Below are 24,090 nucleotides of genomic sequence, written 5' to 3'. Positions count from 1 at the left end.
TGTCACCGACTTTGCAGCACAATCTGCGAATCCCAAGTTAATTTTAAGGATGTACTGTCACAGTTTTCTTTACTTTTTTTTTTTAATTTTTTTTTTCTTTTTCCCTTTAATTTACTCTGTTTTCTTCTGCCTGCATGTGGTCAAGTTCAATGGCCCTTCTACTCTTGTAAAATTATACACGATACCTTTCTAATGACTTGCTGAACAATTTATGACTGATTGAAACCTTAAAATAATATTGCATTTTCAATAGGATTCCACCTTTTCTTTATTTGAAAACGTAATAATTAAGAACATGCACTTTTTCTTTTTCTTTTTTTAACTCTCCTATTTATTTATTTTTATTTTGTATCTTTTCATGGTAGCTTCTCTCCACCTTCCCCAATTTCTTGGGGAACACACTGTTTCATGCGGGGAAGTTTAGGCAGGTTATAATGAAAAAGCTCTCAAATGGGTTTGTGTTGCTTTCATGGGTCATTGTCTCACTAATTAAAAAAAATTAAAGAAAGAAATGCTTGTAGCCGACCATTATCAATAAAATTGGTTTAAAATTAGGAGCCAAATGAACAAAAAGATTAGTATAATATTGGCTTTCAAAAACTGGGGTTAATTATAGGAGCTGGTGGTACTTTATATTAAACCAAACCAAAAGCTATATAAATTATAATATTAATCATAAGCATCACTAGATTAATATATTTCTCAAGCTTTCTCTCATGGTTTTCAATTGGTCAGAAAAAATAGATAACTTTAAGGAGATTGAGGTCGCAATTGGTGTGTGAATGTGATTCATGTGAAGTTAATGATAATTGGTTAATTTATAACTATTTTGTAGCACGCCCTTTTGATTGCTTTTCTTCCTCCATTACCAACTATTTCGACTGGGATTTACTTGTCGCTAAGGCATTAGGCATAAAGTGACTCTTTATAACTAAAATATTAGAGCAAAATTCAATAAAATATCTAGTAGCATGAAGTGGAAACAAAGATTTGATTTTCCCTTGTTTTAAGGACAGAATGTTTTTAGATTTCAATGTTTTATGGTCATCCTGGTAGCACAAATCGTTTCCCGAATGTCAACTTCTGTGGATTTAGAAAAAGCTCCTCAAATTTTCAATTGACGTCCATTCCAAATTTGGCATTGCCATTCAAATGAAAAATTACCCAAAGTTAGTGACTAAAACAAACAAAATGAAGTGCTTAAAAAGTTACCAATTAAAACTATATTGGTCATTCAAAGAAACAACCTTAGTCTTTGTTGTTAGAGGAAGAGCCACTTTGGATCTTTCCCTTAGGTTCTTCAAGAATTTTGAAGACAAAATAGATAATCATAATCTGGCCTAGAAAAAGAAAAGAAAAAAAAAGGCTTTTAATGGAAATATCCCATATAGTTATGAATTTATGGAAATGTTTTTGCTTGAAAAGAAAATACCATTCCCATGAGCATACATGAGAAATAGGTGTCACAGCAATGTTTTGGCATGCTATGATTGGTCAAAAGACAAACCCTTCAATTAAGTTTAAGGAAAAAAGCTAAGCATCTCACAATTCTTCCATATATATAAAATCTAAAATAATAATAAAAAAAAAGTAATTGTGGACCATCTTACAACCTACTTTTATGAGTAAATACTATTTGTCAAAATAGCCGTTGTACCTCCCGCACTCTCTCTCTCTCTCTCTCTTCTACCATTTAAATATATCACACTAATTTACCAAAGCCTTCTTTCCAACAAGAAATCCGTGCCTTAGCCTCTTTTCTCTTTACAACTCTACGCTCCTCTTTTCTCTTCCTATATATCTCTCTCTCTTCTCTTTCACTCACTCTGCTTATTCAAATCCATTTTTACCAAAAAACAGAATCACAAAAATGAATCCAACTGTTATAGAAATCAAACCCTCTACCCCATTATTGGCTGCAGCATCAATAGCAAGTCCTAGTACTAGCAGTGTTAGCAGCACGAGCAGTGAAACCGATGAAACCCCACCAACATCTGGACGTTTTGAGCTCCAAGATGTTAAATATAATTTTCCTTGTATACCCATTTCCATGTCAAGCTCGTATAGATCATTGGCTGTTCTTTCAGGTCATATTGGCTCTGTTTCTTCTTTAGCTCTGTGCGGTGAATTCATTCTCAGTGCATCACAGGGGAAAGATATCATAGTTTGGCAACAGCCTGATTTGAAGCTTTTCACCAAGTTCGGACAAGGTGATGGATCGGTGAAAGCGCTTGTTTCTGTCGGGAACAAGGTTTTCACAGCCCACCAAGACAGCAGGATAAGAGTTTGGAAGGTTTCGAGGAGATCGGAGAATGTTTTCAGGCTTGTTGATACGCTTCCGACAACTAAGGACTATTTGGGGAAGTTCATGAAGCAGAGCAATTATGTCCAAACTCGAAGACACCACAAGCGTTTGTGGATTGAACATGCTGATAGCATATCTTGCTTGACAGTCTCTAATGGGTTGATTTATTCTGGGTCTTGGGATAAGACTCTGAAGGTATGGAGGATATCGGATTTGAAGTGTTTAGAATCGATTAAAGCTCATGATGATGCCATTAATGGTTTGGTGGCATGTAAAGGGATTGTGTATTCTGCTTCTGCTGATGGAAAGATTAAAGCTTGGGGTAAAGATGGTAAAATTTCACACTCTCTGAAGGGTATTTTGGAAGGTCACAAAGATGTTTCTTTTAATTCTGTGATAGTTTCTGAGGATAGTAAATGGGTTTATGGTGGTGGATCAGATGGGTTTGTGATGGGTTGGGAAGGGATTGGTGAATTTGTTAGTTGGAAGCTGGTTTGTGAGACAAAAGCACATCAAATGGCTGTTTTGTGTATGTGCTTGGTTGGGGAGTTTCTCTGCAGTGGATCTGCAGATAAAAGTATAAGGATATGGAAGAGAGAGCCTTTTGGTAAACTTCAGAAAGTTGGGGTTGTTTTTGGTCATGAAGGGCCAGTAAAATGTTTGCAAGCTTCATCATACAATGTTGGTGGTGGATTTTTGCTGTATAGTGGAGGCCTTGATAAGAGCTTGAGAGTTTGGTGGGTTCCAAAGGACTACTCCAAAGAAGAAGAGGATGTTTCTACAATAGCAACTTCAGATCCAAAGTCTATCATTTAGTATTAGGAAAAGTTTTCTACCTTGTGAGGAATGAAGCACTGCTTGTCTTTTTTTTTCCAAGTGATTGCAGTGCTTTTCCATTGTTGATCTTGCAGTTTTATCCTTTTTTTTTTTCCTCCACAGTTTTATTAGGATCTGAAAAAGTTTATGGGATTGGTATACAAGGGAGGCAGAGATGGGATAAAGTTGAAGCCTTTCTATGCCTTGGTTTTTTTGTTTTTCTTCTTTGTAAAATATTCAACTTACTTTTGGGTGTAAATTTTAAGACAGGTTAGAGGGAAGATTTTTTTGTTGTTGTTATTATTATTATTTTTTTCCCTTCTGGTGTGTTTTCATTTTTTTTATTTTTTTTTTTCAAATGTAGTCTTTGTATGTCAATTGTAATCAGGGCTTTAAGAGATTCAATCAATGGAATTAATAATGTTATTTGGTTCTTATCTTATTTATTTTGCAGTTTTTAATAACAATTTCTTTATGTTATCCTTCATTTGCTAAGGACAACTTCCAAAGCTAATCAAATGAACCTTGAGAAAGCCTTAGAACATGGTATTGTCTCCTTGAACATGACAATACTACCCCACTAAACATTAAGAAGAGAATACTAAGATGCTTTTTAAATCACAATAACCCAATGGAATGAAAAAGATTAAGAATATAAATAACAATTGGTTTTAGCTCTTAAACTATGGAATTGGAATCTTTTCTTTAATTATATTGGAGTTTCTCAAATGTCAATGTTTATACATTTTTAACAATAGGTTTTAGCGATAAACCATGGAATTGGAATCTTTTCTTTGATTAAGTATATATTTTTTTCCTCTATGTCTATGTTTTTAGTAAGTGGGGGCAGACCATATAATAGAGTTCATAACAAATAATTTCGTAGTTCTTCAATTAATTTGCCAGAAAAGATCAGCCATTTCAAGCAAAAAAAAAAAGAAACCAAAATGTACCAATAATTCACAAAGATGCTTAGGACAGAACTTTTGTCAAGCGTATGTCATTTTGGAAGGGTATAATTCCGATTGACAATGTTAGAGGTATATCAATCACCATCAATGTATTAGTCTCAGTTGATGCTCTTTTGATGAGCGATTATTCTGAAAAGCAAACAACAATTATTCTCCAAAACAAAGTAAGAAGATTTGTTTGGTTTGACAGAATTCAGACTAGGAATGTAAAGGAAAAAGTGATCTTCTTTGCTTTCTGTAGCACAAATTGATTTATAGATTTGACGGTGGCCATATATATATATATATATATATATGGGGTATTAGCTTCGTCTTTGATGGACATGAAAAGAACTGATTAAAAATTATAATTTCCTTGTGATTGGACCACAAAAAAGCCTCAAAAAGTTAGAGAACAATTCTTGAACTCTTCTTAAAGCATCCATATATGCTGCTTGTTTAAACCGCAAGCAGTGAGACACCAAATTTCTAGGTTCAACAACCAAAGTCTGGGCTTTTTATTTTTTGTTTCCTCTTTTGCTGCCACTGCTACAGTAATGGACCACAAAACAGGGTGTATAAAGAAGTAGGAGTTTGGGCAAGAGGTTGTTTGGTTAGTGGGAAAAGAAGCAACCGTTAAAAATGACTATGTTTTGCTTCTTGGCCGAACAATCTTTTAAGAAACTGTGTGTGGGTAACTAGTCTTAGAAACGCATTCTTTCCTATTGATCCACAGAAATTTATTAGAATTAATATATATAAAAAAACCTTTATATTTTTACAAGTTTATTAAGTGTTTTCATTATTGTTAACTTTGATAAAATTAGAATAAATTAGGTTAACAATAGAACTAATAAATAAATTTTATCAAACAAAGTAATACAGGAATTTCGGTCGAAGACACGTGGAACAATTTAAAGAAACCCTTTTTTTTTTCTTTTTTTCTTTTTTTCTTATTTAAAGAGAATTTTGATCAATGAAAATATTATAAACTTTTTTCCATCTTAACACATTTGTGTATTGAACAATTTTTTGCACAGAACTTACGTTTCTGAATAATGTTCATCTGCCAAGCATAAGTAACGATTTCAATGTGAACAAAAATATAATCTATATTCTTTTGTGTTCCAGTGTTTTTTAAATTAAATAAATAAAAGTTTCAGTATCCACAACTAATTGGAATTCATATTTCTCAACGACTTTTCTTATATACAATGAAGTCAGTTTGATCATCTCTAGGGAACAAGTTAAAAAATAAAATTAAAAAAAAAAAAAAGATTTATAAAAATCATAACTGCTGTAATCAAACTGGTGTTACCAAAACGACATCATATTCCAAAGAACAATCGAAAATAAACATGAAAATCTCAACCAAAAATGATATTATAAACAGTTTTACAAGGAAAACTAATATAACACCTTACATGGTATGTAGGAATACAGCAACCCAGACCAGATTTGGTCGTATAGACATGAAGCATTAGCTAAACTTGATTATACATCAATAACTTATATTACAAGGTTACAAAAATGGTGCATCAAATATTGAAGACAATGAATTGCTGAAGCCATTGCCACCATCAGATGGAATTAACAACGTTCAGAAAAAGGCTAGGGACCAGTGGTTGGCTTGACTAATAGTGTTAAACAGTTATGAGACAGCTCGTGGACAAGACTCCGTAGCTGACCTCCTATAATTGTTTATAGAAGAGGACATATGCTTGGTCATGTAACACCTTACTAGCGCTAATTGCAGTGACAGATGCATCATCAAACCGTAACCACTGGCCATTCTTATAGCGTGCATCAGCAGTATAATGCCCTTTTGAAGGCTCTCTCCCATGGTGAGTTATTGTAGCAACAAGTTCATATCTACGACCCTGTAGAAGCAAAATATGAAAAAGACCAATAAGCAAAGGTTCAAACTCAACTAAACTAAGGACGATCTATAGATTTTGAAATTACACAATTCGTTGACCATAATTTTTCTAACTCACACTATCATAACATTTTTAAACTACCTATGAACTCAGAAAGGGTTTCCTAGACCACTATAAAACCCAGCTTCGATACAGTAGAAAATGTCAAGTGGTAAAGAATATACTAAGAAATTGGTGGTGGTATCTGAAGGGCAGAATTTGAAATAATTCAGATTCTTACAGGTAGATTCAATTGAAGAGAAGACAAGTGAGAAGTATGTGGCAGAGATAACATTAATAGTACAATAAGTTTTAAGGATATAGCACAGAATTTACCTCAGCAGATGGAGAAACAAGCAACTCACGGCCCAGTACAAATTCAAGAGGAAAATGGACAGGCTTATGCAGCTTAGTGCTTCCTTGGCTTCCATAACTAAAACGCATCAAGTGCAGTATCATGATCTTCGAAAGGGACTGGATTTTGATTGATTTACTAGCTGCTACAATACCAGCCTGAAAACCATATATCAAAAAACACAATCAACGATAAACATGCATGTCCACTTACATGATGTTACATACAGATATCCAACACTTTGGGGTGCAGGGGAGTGAGAAGAGAGGATATGATACCTTCCCAGTTGCTGATGTCCGATACCCTTCAAGAGTCTCTGGTGCAGAAAACAACTTAAGTGCATCCTCTATGGTGCATACAGCTTGAGGGTAAATATCAAGATGGAGCAATAAAAATGGTTGAACAGTAGCAGAAGCCTTAGTTCCTACAGAGTGCACACAAAACAGAAACAGATTAAGTCAGACATACCACACAGCATAATTACCATGATAAGAGGGCATTTAAAGAAGACATCAGCACAGGATGGAGCTAATTCTGCTCAAAAAGTTATTAAGGAGTACACATTTCTACATATCGAATTCAGTAATCATATGCCTATGTCATGCAATCAAGAAATACACTACTGACATAACTGCAGAAATTTTTTTCTCAAATATCATAATTGACAAAAGACCATACTTGAAAAGTTGTTAAATAATCAATAACATAAAATCGTGTGGTTAATCAAGCAGGTTAATAATGAGGAACCAAGAGAGAAATTTAAGAACAAAGCAGGAACCACTAGCAAAGTTATTTTTCTTTCTTTTCATAATCCAAACTCCAAAGTAGAATGCCACCATTTCATGGATCCAAATGTAAATGTATTATGCAAGAAACTTAAGCTCACAAGTACATACATGCAATAAACCAAAAATTATAAGAACAAAATAGCAATACTAACAACACAAATGCCATACCTCTTGCCTTCACCAAACTTCTCAGTTGTCCTCCAAATATAGCACTTAGTTCTGAGGGAACAAAACTTTGTGTCCTTGTCACTGCAGATCTGTTCCTTCGACCAACTGTCTCCCATTCATCATCTTCTGCTGAAGAAACTAGAGATGATTTACTGCCACGAATGCTTGAGGATTGTCCTTCATGCTTAAGTAACTCATCATGCATTTGATCCATAATGAAGCTTAAAAACTCTTGAGCATCTTCCTGTCTGTATATGTTCAAAATGTCAGAGGGCAATTTCAAATCAGGATTATCGTAACCAAATACAATGTCACATAAGAAAGTTCTGCACTGTCTTCACAAACCTTGGCCTGCCTGAGATACTACTTGGAACGTCTGGAGTAAACTTTTTTAGAACTGCTTCAAACATGGCAGGGCGAAAAGGCATACCAACATCAAGAATATTGGTCTCTGTCTTCTTTGAGTTTCCACCAAGTGGCATTTCAAATTCAGAGACAAACTCCACAAATGCAGTCAAAGTCGGATAGCCAACCTGATAAATAAAGTTGTAACGAGCAACAGATAAAGGGAGGTAAGCTGATCATGTTCTAAAAGTATCAATGAGAAATGCACACAAGTTATCTATCAAGATTAATAGTAACACTAAACAAACAAACATCAATGCAATGGGATTAATATTAACACTAAACAAACAAACATAAATGCAATGGGATCTATATCCAAAAAAAACCTTGGGGATGTTCTGAGTTTGTATCTCCTGCAGAAGCTGCACAAAAGGAGAACAGGATAGCAGAGCCTGCAGAGTTGCATTGAGAAAGCACAAATTCCCCGAGTTTACTAATCCACGTGGTAGTAAGTTTTTACAAACTTTGACCGGCCCATTTGATGCCTTCCTCAGTTCTTCATCAGACAAAGATACCGATAAATTATCAACACTACCGTTTTGCTCTTCATGGTGTAATTCCAGATGAGAAAATTTATTCAACAATCCATCATTCTTCTGGAATTCTAAGGATGATGTTAGATCCACAGTATCTGTTACAGCCTCTTTCACACCATTACAACCAGGGGAGACATGGGTTGAGTCACTGACATATCCATTCTCTTTTGGAGATGCAAATGCACCAGATGAATTATCATCTGCTGTTTTCACACATTTCACTTCATTGTTCTTCGTCAGAAAATCTGAAGATTGAAATTGAGTCTTTCCTTCCAAATTATTCTGCTTTGTGCTTGATTGACCTTCAAAACTATCCAAAGATTTTTCAGCAACGAAATTTAAAGAGCCAAATTGCAATACTTTCTTCTCCGCAGGCTTCTTAGAATCCCTGGATGCATGCTTGACCAGCAATGACTTGGTCTCATCTTCAGTAAATGACCCAAATACAAACAACTGCAAGAGCAAGCAAATAATGAAAAATCCTAACAGGGATAAAAAAAAAGAAAAGGGAAATTTAAAAAAAAAAAAAAAAAAAAAAAAAAAAAAAAAAACAACAACAATTAAAAATATTAATGGGAAAAGTGTGCATCACCGCTAGAATTGAGGTGGGGAGGGAGGAGAAAGAATTCAATCTAAAAGAACTTTTATTATTTTCAGTAGCTGAGAAGGCCTCAAACTATTCTCTCTCAAATGTGGAAATTTTAGGTGTTGATTTTTGTATTGCATTGGTATGGTAGTATATGCTGTTTTTAAGAATGGAATATAAGTTTAGACCGGGCTATGCTGAAGTTGACATATAAGTCTTGTAATTTTCCATGTGAGCAACTCAACAATCCATTCACATATGAACCAATCCACAAAAAAAAGTTTGCAAATTTTCTCATCCAAAACTCCAAACCAGCCAAACAAATAAACGATAAGATACATTAACATTCAATCAAAATCAAATAACATAGAAATCCACCTAACTTACTAAAAACTCAGATACCCATCAACAAAAACCAGACAAAAAGAGCAACCTTTAGTTTAAAAAACACAAACCCACATCATTTCCCATAACTGAAAAGGCAAAAAATACAAAACCCACCTTAGAATCACTCATGTTGTGCGCAGAAACTAGCTTGAGAAAAGAAAGCAAAGCCGAAGCGAGAGTTATGAGTTGAAGAAAAGTGAGAAGGAAAAGGGCGTATGAGTAAGGAAAAAGAATGGAAAGCTAGGGTTTTTGGATACCCTGAAGGAGTAGAAGGAAAAAGAAATACAAAGAAAGAAGACATGAAAAAGAGAGAGAGAAATAGCGAATCGATATTTGGGGTGAAGATAGAGCGAAACAACGAAGAAACACTTTCCTAGTTCGTCTCCTAACTAGGTTTTTCTTCTATTACTTGGATTTGGATTTGCAATATATTTTTTTTTAATTTTCAAAAATAAATAAATAAATAAAATAAACTCGTTGATCTTTTTGTCCTTTTTATTGGGTTTGGATTTTGTTTTCCTTTTTGTTGGATGCAAATATTTCTCGGCTCAAACGTTTTGAAAATAACACGTTAAATTATTTTTTTTTCCAATAATAATTATTTTTCTTCATTCACAAGAAACATATTTTTTTATTTTCTATAAAAATAATTATAATTAAAACTCTTAATCTTAATTCTTAAAAATAAAAATATAATCTTTCATTTTTTAGAATTGAAAAATAGATAGATGAGGGAGAGAAGTGTGGGAAATAAATGATTCAATAATTTTGATAAATATTTAATTTGTTTAGTCAATTTAATGAATAATTAACTTGTAGATAAAAAAGAAATAAAAATAGAAAATTTGAAACAATTCCAACTTTGAAGTTAAAAAAAAAAAAAACAATTCCAATTTTCCGGCAATAACAGAAAATCATAAATAAAATCAGAAAAAAAGATATTTTCTTTTTTCTTTTGGGGAAAAAACACAATAACAAAAATAATAATAATAATAATAATGAGAACAAGGAAATAAAAAAGACAGCGAAACGGCTCTGATTGGGTGGCTTCGTCTCTCAGTTCGTATAGTTTTTTCACTTCAAAACTAAACTCAAAAACCAGTAGGACGAAACTTTCTTCTCTCTCTCTCTCTCTCTCTCTCTACACAACAAAACGAACATGCCGAACCACCACCTCCACGCGCCTCTCCGGCCATCCCAAACGCCGTCGTCTTCTTCTCAATCGTTCACAGCGAAGCTCCTTCTCCTCCTAACAATCCTTCCTCTCAGTCTCGCTGCCTTGGCCTTCGTCCTCCAATGGCGTGGCGGTGTCACCGATCCCACCACCCGGTGGGCCCCGCCTGGTTCCAACCAGTTGTTCCCCGGAATGGAGACCTCTCCCGTCTCCGCCGTCTCCCATTCTTCCTCCTCTGACTGCATCAATCTCGGCCGTAGCTCATCGCCTTCATTTCCGTACTACCATGATTGGAAGTTCGATTACGGGTCCAATCTCAGACCAAAGGTTTGTTTCTTTGTTTGTTGGAATTTATGGTTTCTGGGTTTGATTTAGTGGTTTCTATGATTGGTTTTGTAGGGGTTTTTTACAGATTATAAGTTCTGTGTGGGTGGTCAAATCTGGGATAGCTTTGTTTTTCCGAGTGTAATCGTTGAATATCGGATGGATCTGTTAGAGGATCACGCTTTTTGTTAATTGAATTTCACGGGGTCTGGACAAATTTCGTGTTTTGAAGTTTCAAAATGTAAACCTTGTTCTGATAGTGAAAAATTGAAGACGAATTGCAAAAATATATATAATTTATTTGGTATTTTATTAGTTAACGAGAAACTAATCTTAACCAAAACGCTGTGATTGGTTCGTGGATCTTTTTCGGTTTTGATGGTATGCTCTTGCTTGAAAGTTGGATTACACGAGGCAAGCTGAGGTTTTCTTGGTTCATATTTTTGGATAAACTTTCTCATTGTGATGTTGAAAAATTGGTTATTTGAGGCATTGAAAACTAAGGTTTGATCTTCAATTGAACTGTGGATCTCTGGGTGGGTTAGATATTGGGTTTTTCCATTTGGTGGCCGATAGAATCTGTTAGTATAGCTTGATTTGGTGATTTGGATCTTCTAGAAATGAGTTTTTCACTATAAGTTTGTTTACTAAGGAAATTGTGCATGATTGGGTTTATAATATCCTGTTTACTGTTATCATGATATCTTTTAAACTGGAGATCGAGGTCTAGCAGAAAATTATATATAAATTGAAAATCAATTGGTTTTAAAGACCTTGTGGAGTATCATTTCAAATATGATGGGAGGATGGTATGCTGCATTATATGAATTTTGTGTTCTACTGCTCACTAAAAATGTAGTGCAGCGCTTTAGTTTTCAATAAGGACATTTAAGCTTTACTAATAGAATATATAGGGCTTTTCTCGCTTGTTTGTAAATACATTGTTATTGTTTTTGTCACAATGAATTTTTGTTATTATAATTCAATCTTTAAAAGTGATCTTATATGGTTTTGAATCTGTACTTGCAGATATGTATTACAACAAGTACGTCAGCTGGCTTGGAGCAGATCCTACCTTGGATGTTTTATCATAAGGTTATTGGTGTGTCAACCTTTTTTCTTTTCGTTGAAGGGAAGGCTGCGTCTCCTAATGTAACTAAAGTTCTGGAGTCTATACCTGTGAGTTAAATTACACTCTGCTATTACTGCTTGATTTATAAACTTTCAAATGGAGCTTTAAATTCTATTTTCTATTGCTTTGAGCATTTATTCTAGCATTGCTTTTAGGGTGTAAAAGTGATATACAGAACAAAAGAGCTGGAGGAACAGCAGGCGAAAAGGTCAGTTAGCGTTGCCATTTGCTAATCCATGTCATTTTGATTTGAAGGCAGACTGAATGTACTGTTTTGTATCTAGTTCTTTCTTTTTCCTTATAATCATTTGACATTTAGATACTAGAAGCCTAAGGAGATGCTGTAGACAAGGCCACAAGGGATATGTAAAGATGCATTCTCCCTCGTCATGCTTATTGTAGGATCTTCTGTGTTTTGTTAGCCTTCAACCAGTTTTGTCATTAGCATTGTTGCTGTAACCGACTAAATGAATGTTCTCAACTCTTTTAAGCGTATCTGCTGCATCTATCTCAATAACTTTATCATATATAGTTTATTTACTCAGTTATTTATCTATTCTGTATATTGGTTTTGGTATTTTCAGCCGGATTTGGAACGAGACATGGCTGTCAAGTTTCTTTTACAAACCTTGCAATTATGAGCTATTTGTGAAGCAATCTCTCAACATGGAGATGGCTATTGTCATGGCAAGGGTATGAAAGCTAGTTTCTTATATTTGAATCACTATGCTTCTAATTATTTTTGAAGAAGTTGGTCTTGATGTCATTTTGCACCTTAAAATATTAGGATGCTGGCATGGACTGGATAATTCATCTTGACACTGATGAGTTAATACACCCAGCTGGTGCTCGGGAGTATTCTTTGAGGCAGTTGCTGCTTGATGTGCCTGGGAATGTAGACATGGTTATTTTTCCAAACTATGTAAGTGAAATTATTTACGTTTTTCAATATGTTTGAGAGGTGATAATAATAGTTGTCAGTCTTGTTGTTCTTTCCATGCTTTATGTTGCACCTATTTCTGCCATGAATGATCCAAATAAGATTTCTACTTTTGTAATGTTCTTAGGAAAGCAGTGTTGAACGGGATGATATTAAGGAACCTTTTACTGAGGTAAATCTCTTCTATTCTCAACCTCCCTTGATTACACTTGCCTATTTAAAGAAACTTGTCACATTTCATTTTGTTTTCATGTAAATGTGGATGTACACAATCCTTGACATTTATCTTGTACTTGTATCTGCTCAAACAGGTTTCAATGTTCAAGAGAAATTATGATCATCTCCCAAAGGATACATACTTTGGCATGTACAAAGAATCAACTCGTGGTAACCCTAATTACTTTTTGACTTATGGAAATGGGAAATCAGCTGCTCGAATTCAAGATCATCTACGTCCTAATGGTGCCCATAGATGGCACAATTATATGAAAAGCCCAAAGTATATTAGTTTTTACTATTTATAGTGAGCATTGAAGTGTTCTTTTGTTTGGCTTCTTGATTGCTTTAATAACTTTCGTGCAATTCCTTTTTAGTGAGATCAAATTAGAAGAGGCTGCTGTTCTGCACTACACATACGCCAAATTCTCAGACTTGACATCTAGACGTGATCGTTGTGGCTGCAAGCCTACGAGGGAAGATGTCAAAAGATGCTTTATGCTGGAATTTGATAGATCTGTATGTTTAATGCTTGCCACAGTTTTTTATTTTTTTATATTTTATCTTTTCCCCTTATCTTTTTCACTCTTGTTTAATGGTCAAAATGGGCCTGCATCCTTATATATGGTAGAACCGCTAACTCCATATTGGAGAGAATGACATCCTGATACAGTTTAAATGGAATGAATTGTTTTTGGAACTGTAAACTAGAATCACCTACCATCCTTTGTTTATTCCAAACCCACAGGCAGCCTAGTTTTGTACTTCTCTTTTTCTCTTATATCACTTCTTCTACAGTCACTGAAGGTTGTGGGTTATATATTGTGAAAAGCATCATGGATTCCAGCAATGAAGCTTGTTTTACATTGCATATCTTTCTGACAAGAATTTTGTCATACTAAGTGAACATATACCTTGCAGGCATTCATAATTGCATCAACTGCAACTGAGGAGGAGATGATGAATTGGTAAAACTTTTTCAGAACTTTCTTTTTTATAATTTCTCACGAATCCTCAGTGTAATGCAGATTTCTGAGGAATATGCTTCTTTTTCTACACAATTTCTGATAAAATGAAATATTTCTCATTTTGATCTAGGTACCGAGAGCATATTGTATGGGGTGACAAAGAACTGAAAATGAAATTGTTAAGAAAAGGCATTTTGACTCGCATATACGCTCCCATGGTAAGTGCACTTTTGTGAGGCATTTAATTATTTGGTTCCCTGCCACTTTTTTCTGTTATTTTTGCTTTGATCCTAAAGTTCCTTCTAATAAAGTTGCAAACTCCTATGTTCTTAGGCCATAATACAAGGTCTAAGGGAGTCTGATGTTTTCAGCTCGGTTATAGCATCTGCTCCATCAGCTCTTTCAAAGGAGAAATTTTTCTTATCCATTGATAGTAGTAACTCATCAAGAGCTGTTGCCTCTGAATCCCTCCCCTCAAGGAAATTAGGCAGAAACAGGAATCAGGCTACCGGCAGGAAGGTCTTAGATGCTGAAATCGATTCATTTCAAGAAGCAGCCATTCCACCATTGTCACCTCCGGGAAGGGATGATGACCACTCCATTGGAGAAGCACAATGAAAACTCAGCATGGTTGCTGCTTCTTCTTATTCTCCTTCCTGCATAAATGGTTTACTCGATGTTATCCAATGAATTTTTTGAAGGGAAGAATCTGCAGAGAAAAGAAAGAGCAAGCAGGCTTGTCGTGGGATTTCATTTTCGTTTGGTTCTTCCCGATCATTATCCAAGCGGTAGTGTAAAATTTAGTCACACAGAGCGAGAGAGAGATAGAGATACTGATCAAGCCCCTCCATATGGGGTTTGTTTAGAAATCTCGGTGTCTGTTTATTGTGTATAGAAACCACAGTATCAAGTGGAAGAGAGCTATTTTACCCTGTAAAAATATTGATTTATATTTTCGTTATCATTACTATATAAAATTTGATAAGCCAGAGAAAATATGTGATTGAACTCTTCATTGACAAGAATTCGTGTTCTTTTTTGGCCTTCCCCTCATTTGTACAAGTTGTTTCTTCACCATTACATTGCTAATAAGGAGAAATCTACAATTGCTTCTTTTTCTTTTTTTAAAGGAATTTATTTGTGGTTTTTGCATTTACAAACGCCAAGAAATAATTCCAAATATCATAGGGAATGATGCCAAAGAAGAATATTTCTCCAACAAAAGAAAAAATATTCAGGGGTAATCTGAAAATGAGAAGCAAAACTTTTGAGTCCTTTTGTTACTTTGCTCTTCAAATTGAGAAAGAAAATAATCTAATTGGGTTAGGATTAACCCATTTACATCTACGTCTGGTAACTTGAAGTTATGAGTTTAGGTATTATTGTAAATGCCCCAAAAAAGACAAAAAAAATGAGAAAGAAAATAAATAAATATTCAACCAAACAGATTTGTTTATAATATAAAACTAATTATTAGTTTCCCAAAAATGTCGGGTAAAAATTTTCATAAATATTGTAAAAATTATGTATAACACGTGGAGATAATAATATCCACTCTGTCGTGGCGACTGAAAACAGCCATGGCGGGGCTCCTCATCTCCAACCCATCCTCATTCACTCTCCCTCTACCCTCCCCACCACCAACACAACAGCCTTCAATCAAACCTCCACACTCGGTCTTCTTCCCGGTGGTTCGATTTTCCGGCGACCCAATATGCCGGAAAACCAGAGGAAGAGGACTAACAGTGGTGACACGTGCAGGTCCCGGCACCTCCAGCTACATATTCGCATTTGTTTTGCCTTTATCTCTCTTAGCTATCACTGTGTTTACCTCCATTAGAATCGCTGACAAGCTCGACGAAGATTTTCTCGAGGAGGTAAATTGAACTTGTCCCGGCTGGGGTTTCTGTGTGCTTTGTGTTTTAAGTGCTTATAAATAACTATTTTTCATGTGGGTTTTCTACTTAATATTTTATGTTATAGATGTTTTCTTTTCTGTGTCAATGGAAAAACAAAAGTTCTGTTTTTGACCTTTTTTTTAAAAAAAAAAAAAAAAAAAAAAAAAAACCCAAGTTGGTATACACCATAGATAATCTATTAAAGCCTTAATAAGTTTAACCAACCATTCATGGTAAAAGACATACTTTTCCTCTTAAGTCATTGATTGTATTTCGGGTTTTAAGAGGAATGGATTATATGTTATCATCTTACTACATCAAGAAGCGAGCAATATGTTTTATGGTGCCATTAGAAGCAAGAATTGTATTTATGTTTTATATGCAATTTCATGAAAAAAAGTATAAGCTTTACTCGTATATTGCTGTTAGATTTGAAATAGGATTCTTCTTATCCTAGTTATGTATTTAATGCATCATAGTGGTTGATTAGCAGAGCAAGTGGAGATTGATACTTGTATTAATGCCATATTACTATTGGTTACGAGGAAGGTTATAATTTTCTTAGATTCAGTCATGAGAGTTGATTAGCAGGTTAAAGGATACTTGGAAGATTGATTTTGACACCCGGATTTTTCTTTGCTTTTGAACCAGGTTGCAATTAACCAAGCAATCATGGAAGAAGATGAGGAGGCAAACGATATTGACCTGCCTTTAGAAGAACAACCGACCCGTTCTCGTGCTCGAAACCGGCCCAAAAGGGAAATTTAGACTCTCTTATTTTGTTTTTGCATATGTTAGATTTAGATTAAGGAGCACAATGGAGGAAAAATGAAAAAGAAAAAAAAAATTATATAGAAGAAGGAAGAAGAAAAGTATTCGAAGGTCACCTGTAGTTCCCGGTTGGCTTTCTATTTTGTAATGACAAATTTGGTAATAATTTGAAATGCATATCTATTGAGCTTCTTTTAAATACTTTTACATAATCCTTGAAATTGTTTGTGATTGGAAAGATAAGCATTTGTAGTCCCCTTCAGTTGAGTAAACTCTCAAATTCATTTATGTCATCTCAGCATTATTAAAAACTCTTTATGTTTTGGCAACTGAAAAAGTAATTTCTCCATTATACATGTATTTATGTTGTAATATATATAGCAGAAGTAATCAATAAACAATAATCAGCTCCTGCTTTATATTTTCAATTTGACAACAATGTACAACCCTTTGCTTTCAGCTTTGATTCTAGATTAAAAAACTTCAATCCTGACAGCACCAAATCTGCTGTCTTCTTCTTCATGTGTTCAATTAGTAATTCATCATAAACTATCACCTTGGCTTCTGATAAAAGTTTCCGCTCCCTCAAGTTCGAAAAAACCTTTCTCGCCTCCTCTATTGTGCCATGCATACACATTCCATGGATAACAGCAGAGCATATAACGTCATCTGGGGGACAACCTTGTTGCATCATTTCATTAAGCACTTCAATTACCTTATCTGCATTACTAGATTTGCAGGCATGGAGAATGCTAAGACTATATTTGAACTCCATTGGCCCGCTACTTACGCTCGCCAAGCAGTCACGAACTAGCATCATAGCTGCATCGAACTCTGCAGTTTTGCATAGTCCTCCAGCAAGATAACGATAAGCAGCAACTGAAGGAACACAAGACATCTCAATTATCGTATTATAACAATCACAAGCTTCTTTAATATCCCCCACTTCAGTATAACATGTAATTGCAACACTATAAGTAGTGGAGTCTGGTTGAAGATTCAGATCCTTCATTTCATGGAAGAGCGATAAGGCCTTTTTTACCATCCCAGCTTTATGGAGAGCCTCCATAAAGATATTGTAGATTGCAACACTATAATAAGCTTTAGATTTCAAGTCTTCAAACACTTCAAGAGCCATATTTGCTCCCTGCTTTTCTATGAGAAAAGTCAAGAATTCGGGAAGATCATCAATAACAGAAAAACCCAGTTTCTTCATCTGCCCGAGTAGCTCGTAAAAATCATCCATTTTTCTCATATTTGCATAAGTCACCAAAATGGGCTTCACAGTTTCAAAGTCTGGCCCCAAACCCTCTTGAACTGTCACTTTGAAAAGCTTGTAAGCCTTATCAACCCGCTTTACATCACACAAACCTTGAATTAGAGAACCATATATCTCCAGGTCTGCTCTATACCCTGAATCAACCAAATCCTTCAACAAATCACAGGCCAGCTTAACCTTCCCACCTGCCACAAACGCCTGTATCAATGATCCATAAATTGCTCTATCGATCATATATCCCTTCTCCTTCATCTCCTTAAACAACTCATATCCTTTCTCAACCCTCCCTCCTTTACACATTGCAGTGATCATGGAAGCATACGCCATCACGTCTGGCTGCACTTCGTCTCTACTCATTTCCTCCCAAACCTGTAAACACCCATCTAAGCTATCATTTGAAACCAGCACCCGGATCATCGCAGTATAAGCAAAGACATCAGGCTTGCACAGATTCACTCTCATTCTATCCAAAACCTCCAACATTTCATCAATTCTGTTGGATTTGCACAGACCCTTAATCAAGATCATGAAAGTGACACTCTCCTCAACCAACCCATCATCCCTGAAATCCTCATAAACAGACAATGCCAAATCTAAATGACCCGTTTTGACTAAAGCATCCATTATCTTGTTATACAGAAAAACTCTGGGTTTAACACCAAATTTCTTCATTTTCTCATAAACATAGAAAACTCTAAGACCCCTATTGGCATCAGCATGCATTCTGATAAGAATCTCAAACTGTTTCTCACTTGGTGGTTTTCCCTGCGAGTCCATCAACTCAGGGACCTGATCCGCCGACCGGAATCGATTAGTCCTGTTCAGGCAATAAGCGAAAGCATTGTAGGAAGCGAAGTTATGCTTATAACCCTTTTGCTTACCAGCCCAATGGAAGAACTTGGAGGCTAAGCCAGGGTCAGTCTGGACCTTGAGGACCTCAGACACAAGATTGGGTGTGACCCTTCTGAGCTTTTGTAGCTCGGAGACGACTGGTGGACCCCATTGACAGCGGTTCTTCCGGAAGGCGTCCACGATGAAACGAGCGATGGGAGAGAGGAAGGACAGTGTTGGAGTTGTGGGTTTGGACGGTGGTGATGTGGGGTGGTCAGGGTCCCATCTGGAGAGATCAAAGGGCTCAGATTGATGGGTTTGAGGTTTTTGAGAGCTCGGAAGGGAAAGGCGGTTGGAGAAGAGACCGCCACGGACGGTGGGCCGGTTCTGGGATGGCTTGCGGTGGCCATAGAAGAAGTAGAATTTCTGGGGTTTTGTTGGAGGGGACTGCGGAGGCATTTTGAGTTTCGTTGCTGCCCCTCTCTATCAGCAACTGTATTGCTCTGCTTCTTCTTCTTCGTTGCCTTTTTTTTTTTTTTTCCTGTTTTTTTTTTTTTTTTTTTTTTTTTTTTTTTTTGGCTTGGTGAGGTCTGGCGTGACCTGTGAGTGGGAAAACTTGCCTCTAAGAGTTGTCGTTTGAGGCACTACCATGTACTTATTTTTTATTTTTTATTTTTATTTATTGCTGTGAAAAATTAAGAACGGCATGACGATGATAAGTTGACTTTTCAATTAGAGTGCTAGATCAAGTGCGACCTCATTGAGGTTGCTATCGTATGATCCAATTCTATGAAGCAATGAAAGGTATCAGCTTTTCATTTTACCCATTTAAGGTTAAGGAAGCACATATACCACTGTCAAATAACTAATAAGAATAGAAAAGAACTTCATATAGTCCAAAATTTATGTGTTCATATATTCTCAAAATATCTCCTGAGTTGTACAACGTTTTGGGGGAATTGGGTTTGTGTCAAAAATCTCTTGAAAATGTATAAAAAATTCAAAAAGTTGGTTCATAGTAGAAGTTATGAATTATAGTGTCAGTAACAATGCAAAAGTTGCATTGGACTTGTAGTATCTGCCACCGAGCTTCTATGAACTCCTTTCTTAAACAGCTTCAAAAATCAAACCCATAATGTAATATTATCTTAACGAAGACACTGGATGTTCTCAATCACCGGCTACTCAGAGGGAAAACTGGCCTCTTTTTGTTGTTTCCCATCTGCCAATGATTACCCGTTTGATAATCATCTCCCTGAAACCTTGAGTTTCTGTAGCCCGACATACTGTGTTGAGATTCTTCCCTCTTCTGATTATTTTCATTCCAGGCTCCCCAACCACCTCTACATCTTTGAAATGCGTCGTTCTTTTTCTGGTTATTATGATGGTCCCACTGCTTCCAACGATATCCATTTCCACCATAATCTCTCCATCCTCCATCTTTTGGGGCTCTACTATCTTGACTGACATTGGGTTTCCAAGGATTGTTGTCCCTTTCGGTATTCTTAGATTCTTGCTGGTTCATTCCCCAAGACTTATCCAAAGAATTACCCCATCCACTGTTTCTACCTGAGGCAAAGCCCTGACAGTCACGGTCCCAACGATTATTATCATCACCCCAATCCCTTGGCCGGCTGACATGGTTTTGCGTCCAGTTGCATTCCCATGACATATTCCCACAATCACCCCAAGCGTTCTCCTTAGTGTTCCCACTGCTCTGAGCAGCATTACACTCCCATGGATTGTCATTATTATCTGAATTCTTCGAGCCGTTTATATCATTATTCCACTGGCTCCAGCCCATTAGCTTACCTTCCACATTTCCAAGAACTGGCGTATTGTTACATTCCCAAGGATTTATACCATCATCTACAATCTTGTTACTCTCAAATGAAGGAACATACGCAGAATTTCTTATCTTCTTATTTTTCCTCCATACCTTACCATTCTCTTCATCAACAGGAGCAAAATACTCTCGATCCAATTCCTTGATCAGCTCAGGATCGATGGTTGGGTTCCAATCTATTTTATCAATGTAAATATCTGGATCAGGTAGAGATATGTCACAATGGAAGCCATTGATCTCTGCCCAAAACCTCTTTTTTGCATTCTGAAATGCCTCTTCACTAGCAGCATCATCCCAGCTTAGAACATTACCATGGCAGTACAAAAACTTCTTTGCATCAACTACCTTTCTCCATGGTATTGATCCAACCATACTGCAGAATTTCTTTTCCCACAAAGGTACATTATCCTGTCCAAACCCTAAAATGATGAAACGAAAAAATCACTATAAGCATCCAAGGAGACCTGTTATCAGTTATCATTCTTGACAATGACACTAGTCTCTTCAACATAACAATGGATATAAATATCATATAAATAAGAAAGAAATTGAACTTAAAAGGACTAGAATATTTTCCTTCAACAATCAAGAATTGAATTTAAGTTGGGAAAAAAAAAAAAAAAGGCCATTCATTTCTGATATTTTATATTCCACATGCAAATAAAAGCGTTAGAAGCCTCATAACCAACTAGACGAGAGAAACCAGGAAAATCTAACAGCCAATTAAAGCAGCATCCATCCAATGCTGTGACTGAATTTGGGTTAGAGCAAAGGTGTTTGTCCAGCATTTACCATATCAAAAAAGAAAAAGAAAAATATCTCAATAAAATTAAATTTTTGATTTCCATTCTAAATTTAACAACACATGCAATTCCACAATGTCAAGCCAAGTTACTCTAGTTAACCAGTTTAAGCTTTTCACATACTGTCACAGGAGGCCTGCAGTTATAAAAACCATTACCAGCAACAATATTTTCAGTCAAATCAAATATTGTTCAAAAAGCACGTAATGAAAGGATCGCTAAAGGAAATTATAGCCATGACTTTCAGTTGCATAAGTGTATGGCTATGGAATTTCCAGATATAAATGTACTACTAATCTGGTCAGGTTTTGCATAGGGTACAGGTACCCATTTCCAAAAATTACCAAATGCTAGGATTGCTGCCAATGGCTCAAAAAACATAGCAATCACACAGTATTAGTAAACTTAGATGCCTATTGGCCATTAGCACTATACCAAATCAGATACAAAGCTATAATGACAGAAATCAACACAATGTAATTCATCTAAAAATCACTTTCATATATTCATCTGTCTTTTTCTTGTACCAGAAACTCTTTTTTTTTTTTTTTTTTTTTTTGTGTGTTTCTAACTTTAATTCTATTAGTGCCTTAATTAACAGCAAAAAGAAAAAGAAAAAGAAAAAACCCCCCACTGTAATTAGATATAAAGATTCAACTTCATTATTTTTCCCAACATTTCTCAGAACCAAACATTAGATAAATATAAATTCCAAAGAAAGATAATTTAAAGAAAACAAAATAGCCAATGAACCAAATAAATAAATCAGGAAAAAAAAAAATCCGGGAAGGAAATAGCATATAATAGCTATTCTACGGGGGAAAAAAAAAAAAAAAAAAAAAAAAAACCAACTTCTGTAAAGAAAGATAAAGAATTACCGGAATTGGGAAGAGGAGGATCTGGGTCGGACTGCAAAGGAAGGGACCTGGGAGGCCATTGTTGACGGTGAAGTCTACGAGGGGGGCGATGTCTCCAATTACCCATTTATCCCAACAATACCAGGAAGACCCAAGAAAAGAGAAATTTCAGAATCAAAGTTAAACTGATAAAACAGAGAGTTTCATGGAAAAAAAAAAAAAAAAAAAAAAAAAGCTTCCACTTTTTCACTATCTCTGAGTAACCGTACGGAGAAAAAGCGAACTGAAATCTGCAGGAGCTAGATAGATTATACAAAGAGTGATATGATAGTCTTTCAGCAAAAAAACGAAAAGAGAGAGAGATATGATAGTCGAAGAAAGAAGAGGATGTGGACGCAGATTCTCAGAACCAGCGGACTAGAACTTGGAATAGTTTGCCTGCCAAACGCGTCGTTTTGCAGTGTCTAACGTTTTTTTTTTAAACTCTTTTTCCTTCTTTTTTTTTTCCTTTTTTTTTAAACTCTTTTTAGATTTTTTTTCCCCATATAATTGTTGTTTAAAGAGTTTGAAAATTTGTAAATTTTTAACATTTTGTTATTTAAAAAAAAAAAACTATTTATCATCATCATTCACAAAAGTAAGTTGGCAATTTATTACTTTAGATTTTTAATATAAAAAATCAATATATAATTAAAACAATTAATATTTATCATCAATATTAGTCATAAATAGCAAAATCTTTTATAAAGTTTTTTGAAGTAAATGTTTCGTGTGTTTTTGTTGAATTTTATTTTAGTAACTCCTTACCATTTCAAAGATTAAAAAAATATTACAATTTTTTCTATAAAAAAAAAGGCTAAATATTACAATTTTTTCAAAAGAAGCATGATTTCAGATTTTATTATATCTTATTTTAAGCCAAAATTATGGTAATGGTGTTAAAATTTGAATAAGGCTAATAGACAATATACGTTAATAATAATATTATGGGAAATTTCCTAATATTATACATCTAGATTCAGTAATTTTTTTTTTTTAGAAAAAATAAATATTTTGGACTGAATTCAAATGAAGCCCCCCCAAACAAATTTGTGGGCTTGCTTGGTTTTCAATTAAGTGGAAAAATTGGTAATCTCTCAAAAGCAAAGGGGATGAGGAAAAAAAAATCACTAACATATCTTTTTTGTTATTAAAACAGATGAAGAAATACATATAAAATAGTTTACTATATTGTGATACTTTAAAATTATATAAATTTTATTAAAATAAATTTGTAAAGAAGAAGTAGATTCATAGGTAGTATATATAATAAAATTTGATAAAATCCATTGCAAAGTTTGCATCAACATCTAACCTTCGGCCATAAGAAATTGTTGTGGTAGGTAGTTGCTTTTGTGTATTTTCATTTTGTTTTAGGGTATTTGTATTTTCATTTTTTAGTCAATATGTTTTGTTATAAGAAAATCACTTGGAAACATAAACTTAATTAACAGAAATTTGAATTGTGCAAGGGACATTATAACCATTTATTGTAGCATTTAACTTTTACAACAATGTCAAATAAATCAAAATGAATAAGATTAATAGTTAACTAAACAATATTTATTATCCATAGGTCAGTATAAATATACTAAAATATTGAATTCCAAAAAAAAAAAAAAATTGCTGTTTTCTTTGTAGGTAGAACTTGGAAAAGCCAAAGGAACACCCCTCTTCCTAGTTCCTAACAAAAGGAAAAAATAAAATAAAAGATAAAAATATCGTGGTAGGCCCATGATATAAACTAATATATATTCCTAAGAATTATGATGCATAATTAAATTAATAAGTTTCTAC

General features: G+C 34.9%; 6 protein-coding genes across 6 annotated transcripts; 3 read left to right on the top strand and 3 right to left on the bottom strand.

Annotated features, from left to right (window-relative positions):
- The first annotated feature begins 1,718 nt into the window (after positions 1-1,718).
- Positions 1,719-3,544, top strand: LOC107417795 (protein JINGUBANG). The gene has a single exon (XM_016026441.4). It carries the CDS (start codon positions 1,871-1,873, stop codon positions 3,119-3,121), a length of 1,251 nt encoding a protein of 416 aa, XP_015881927.3. The 5' UTR covers positions 1,719-1,870; the 3' UTR covers positions 3,122-3,544.
- Positions 3,545-5,424: 1,880 nt separating this feature from the next.
- Positions 5,425-9,741, bottom strand: LOC107417781 (ubiquitin carboxyl-terminal hydrolase 24). The gene is made up of 7 exons (XM_016026425.4): positions 9,330-9,741; positions 8,033-8,695; positions 7,647-7,834; positions 7,302-7,549; positions 6,624-6,769; positions 6,327-6,503; positions 5,425-5,951 (listed from the first exon to the last, which is right to left on the bottom strand). Exons 1-7 carry the CDS (start codon positions 9,342-9,344, stop codon positions 5,763-5,765), a joined length of 1,626 nt encoding a protein of 541 aa, XP_015881911.3. The 5' UTR covers positions 9,345-9,741; the 3' UTR covers positions 5,425-5,762.
- A 504-nt stretch (positions 9,742-10,245) lies between these two features.
- LOC107417801 (glycosyltransferase-like KOBITO 1) lies at positions 10,246-14,994 on the top strand. The gene is made up of 11 exons (XM_016026448.4): positions 10,246-10,716; positions 11,743-11,892; positions 12,001-12,053; positions 12,430-12,538; positions 12,633-12,767; positions 12,913-12,957; positions 13,097-13,284; positions 13,379-13,520; positions 13,923-13,969; positions 14,100-14,187; positions 14,303-14,994. Exons 1-11 carry the CDS (start codon positions 10,375-10,377, stop codon positions 14,585-14,587), a joined length of 1,584 nt encoding a protein of 527 aa, XP_015881934.3. The 5' UTR covers positions 10,246-10,374; the 3' UTR covers positions 14,588-14,994.
- A 502-nt stretch (positions 14,995-15,496) lies between these two features.
- On the top strand, positions 15,497-16,837 carry LOC125422338 (uncharacterized). The gene is made up of 2 exons (XM_048473656.2): positions 15,497-15,846; positions 16,519-16,837. Exons 1-2 carry the CDS (start codon positions 15,550-15,552, stop codon positions 16,633-16,635), a joined length of 414 nt encoding a protein of 137 aa, XP_048329613.1. The 5' UTR covers positions 15,497-15,549; the 3' UTR covers positions 16,636-16,837.
- A 188-nt stretch (positions 16,838-17,025) lies between these two features.
- LOC107417802 (pentatricopeptide repeat-containing protein At4g20740) lies at positions 17,026-19,352 on the bottom strand. The gene has a single exon (XM_016026449.4). The coding sequence runs from the start codon at positions 19,205-19,207 to the stop codon at positions 17,063-17,065; it is 2,145 nt and encodes a 714-aa protein (XP_015881935.1). The 5' UTR covers positions 19,208-19,352; the 3' UTR covers positions 17,026-17,062.
- Positions 19,353-19,610: 258 nt separating this feature from the next.
- LOC107417786 (uncharacterized) lies at positions 19,611-22,697 on the bottom strand. Its single transcript, XM_048473655.2, has 2 exons — positions 22,276-22,697; positions 19,611-21,013 (listed from the first exon to the last, which is right to left on the bottom strand). The coding sequence occupies exons 1-2, from the start codon at positions 22,379-22,381 to the stop codon at positions 19,923-19,925; spliced, it is 1,197 nt and encodes a 398-aa protein (XP_048329612.1). The 5' UTR covers positions 22,382-22,697; the 3' UTR covers positions 19,611-19,922.
- Positions 22,698-24,090: the final 1,393 nt, after the last annotated feature.

The sequence above is a fragment of the Ziziphus jujuba genome, chromosome 2, assembly GCF_031755915.1.
Source record: "Ziziphus jujuba cultivar Dongzao chromosome 2, ASM3175591v1".
In the NCBI taxonomy this organism is placed as follows: domain Eukaryota; kingdom Viridiplantae; phylum Streptophyta; class Magnoliopsida; order Rosales; family Rhamnaceae; genus Ziziphus; species Ziziphus jujuba.
Note: the sequence above shows the minus strand (reverse complement) of the source record. Positions and strands in the feature narration are given on the sequence as shown.

Coding starts and splice junctions, on each gene's coding strand:
- LOC107417795 (XM_016026441.4), top strand. CDS start 1,871: ATGAATCCAACTGTTATAGAAATCAAACCCTCTACCCCATTATTGGCT.
- LOC107417781 (XM_016026425.4), bottom strand. Junction 6,770..7,301: donor AAGTTTGGTGAAGGCAAGAG/GTATGGCATTTG, acceptor TGCACTCTGTAG/GAACTAAGGCTTCTGCTACT. Junction 5,952..6,326: donor TTGTTTCTCCATCTGCTGAG/GTAAATTCTGTG, acceptor TTGCTTCTACAG/GGTCGTAGATATGAACTTGT.
- LOC107417801 (XM_016026448.4), top strand. CDS start 10,375: ATGCCGAACCACCACCTCCACGCGCCTCTCCGGCCATCCCAAACGCCG. Junction 12,539..12,632: donor TGGCTATTGTCATGGCAAGG/GTATGAAAGCTA, acceptor TTAAAATATTAG/GATGCTGGCATGGACTGGAT. Junction 13,285..13,378: donor AATTATATGAAAAGCCCAAA/GTATATTAGTTT, acceptor ATTCCTTTTTAG/TGAGATCAAATTAGAAGAGG.
- LOC125422338 (XM_048473656.2), top strand. CDS start 15,550: ATGGCGGGGCTCCTCATCTCCAACCCATCCTCATTCACTCTCCCTCTA. Junction 15,847..16,518: donor ACGAAGATTTTCTCGAGGAG/GTAAATTGAACT, acceptor CTTTTGAACCAG/GTTGCAATTAACCAAGCAAT.
- LOC107417802 (XM_016026449.4), bottom strand. CDS start 19,207: ATGCCTCCGCAGTCCCCTCCAACAAAACCCCAGAAATTCTACTTCTTC.
- LOC107417786 (XM_048473655.2), bottom strand. CDS start 22,381: ATGGGTAATTGGAGACATCGCCCCCCTCGTAGACTTCACCGTCAACAA. Junction 21,014..22,275: donor TCCTCCTCTTCCCAATTCCG/GTAATTCTTTAT, acceptor TCATCATTTTAG/GGTTTGGACAGGATAATGTA.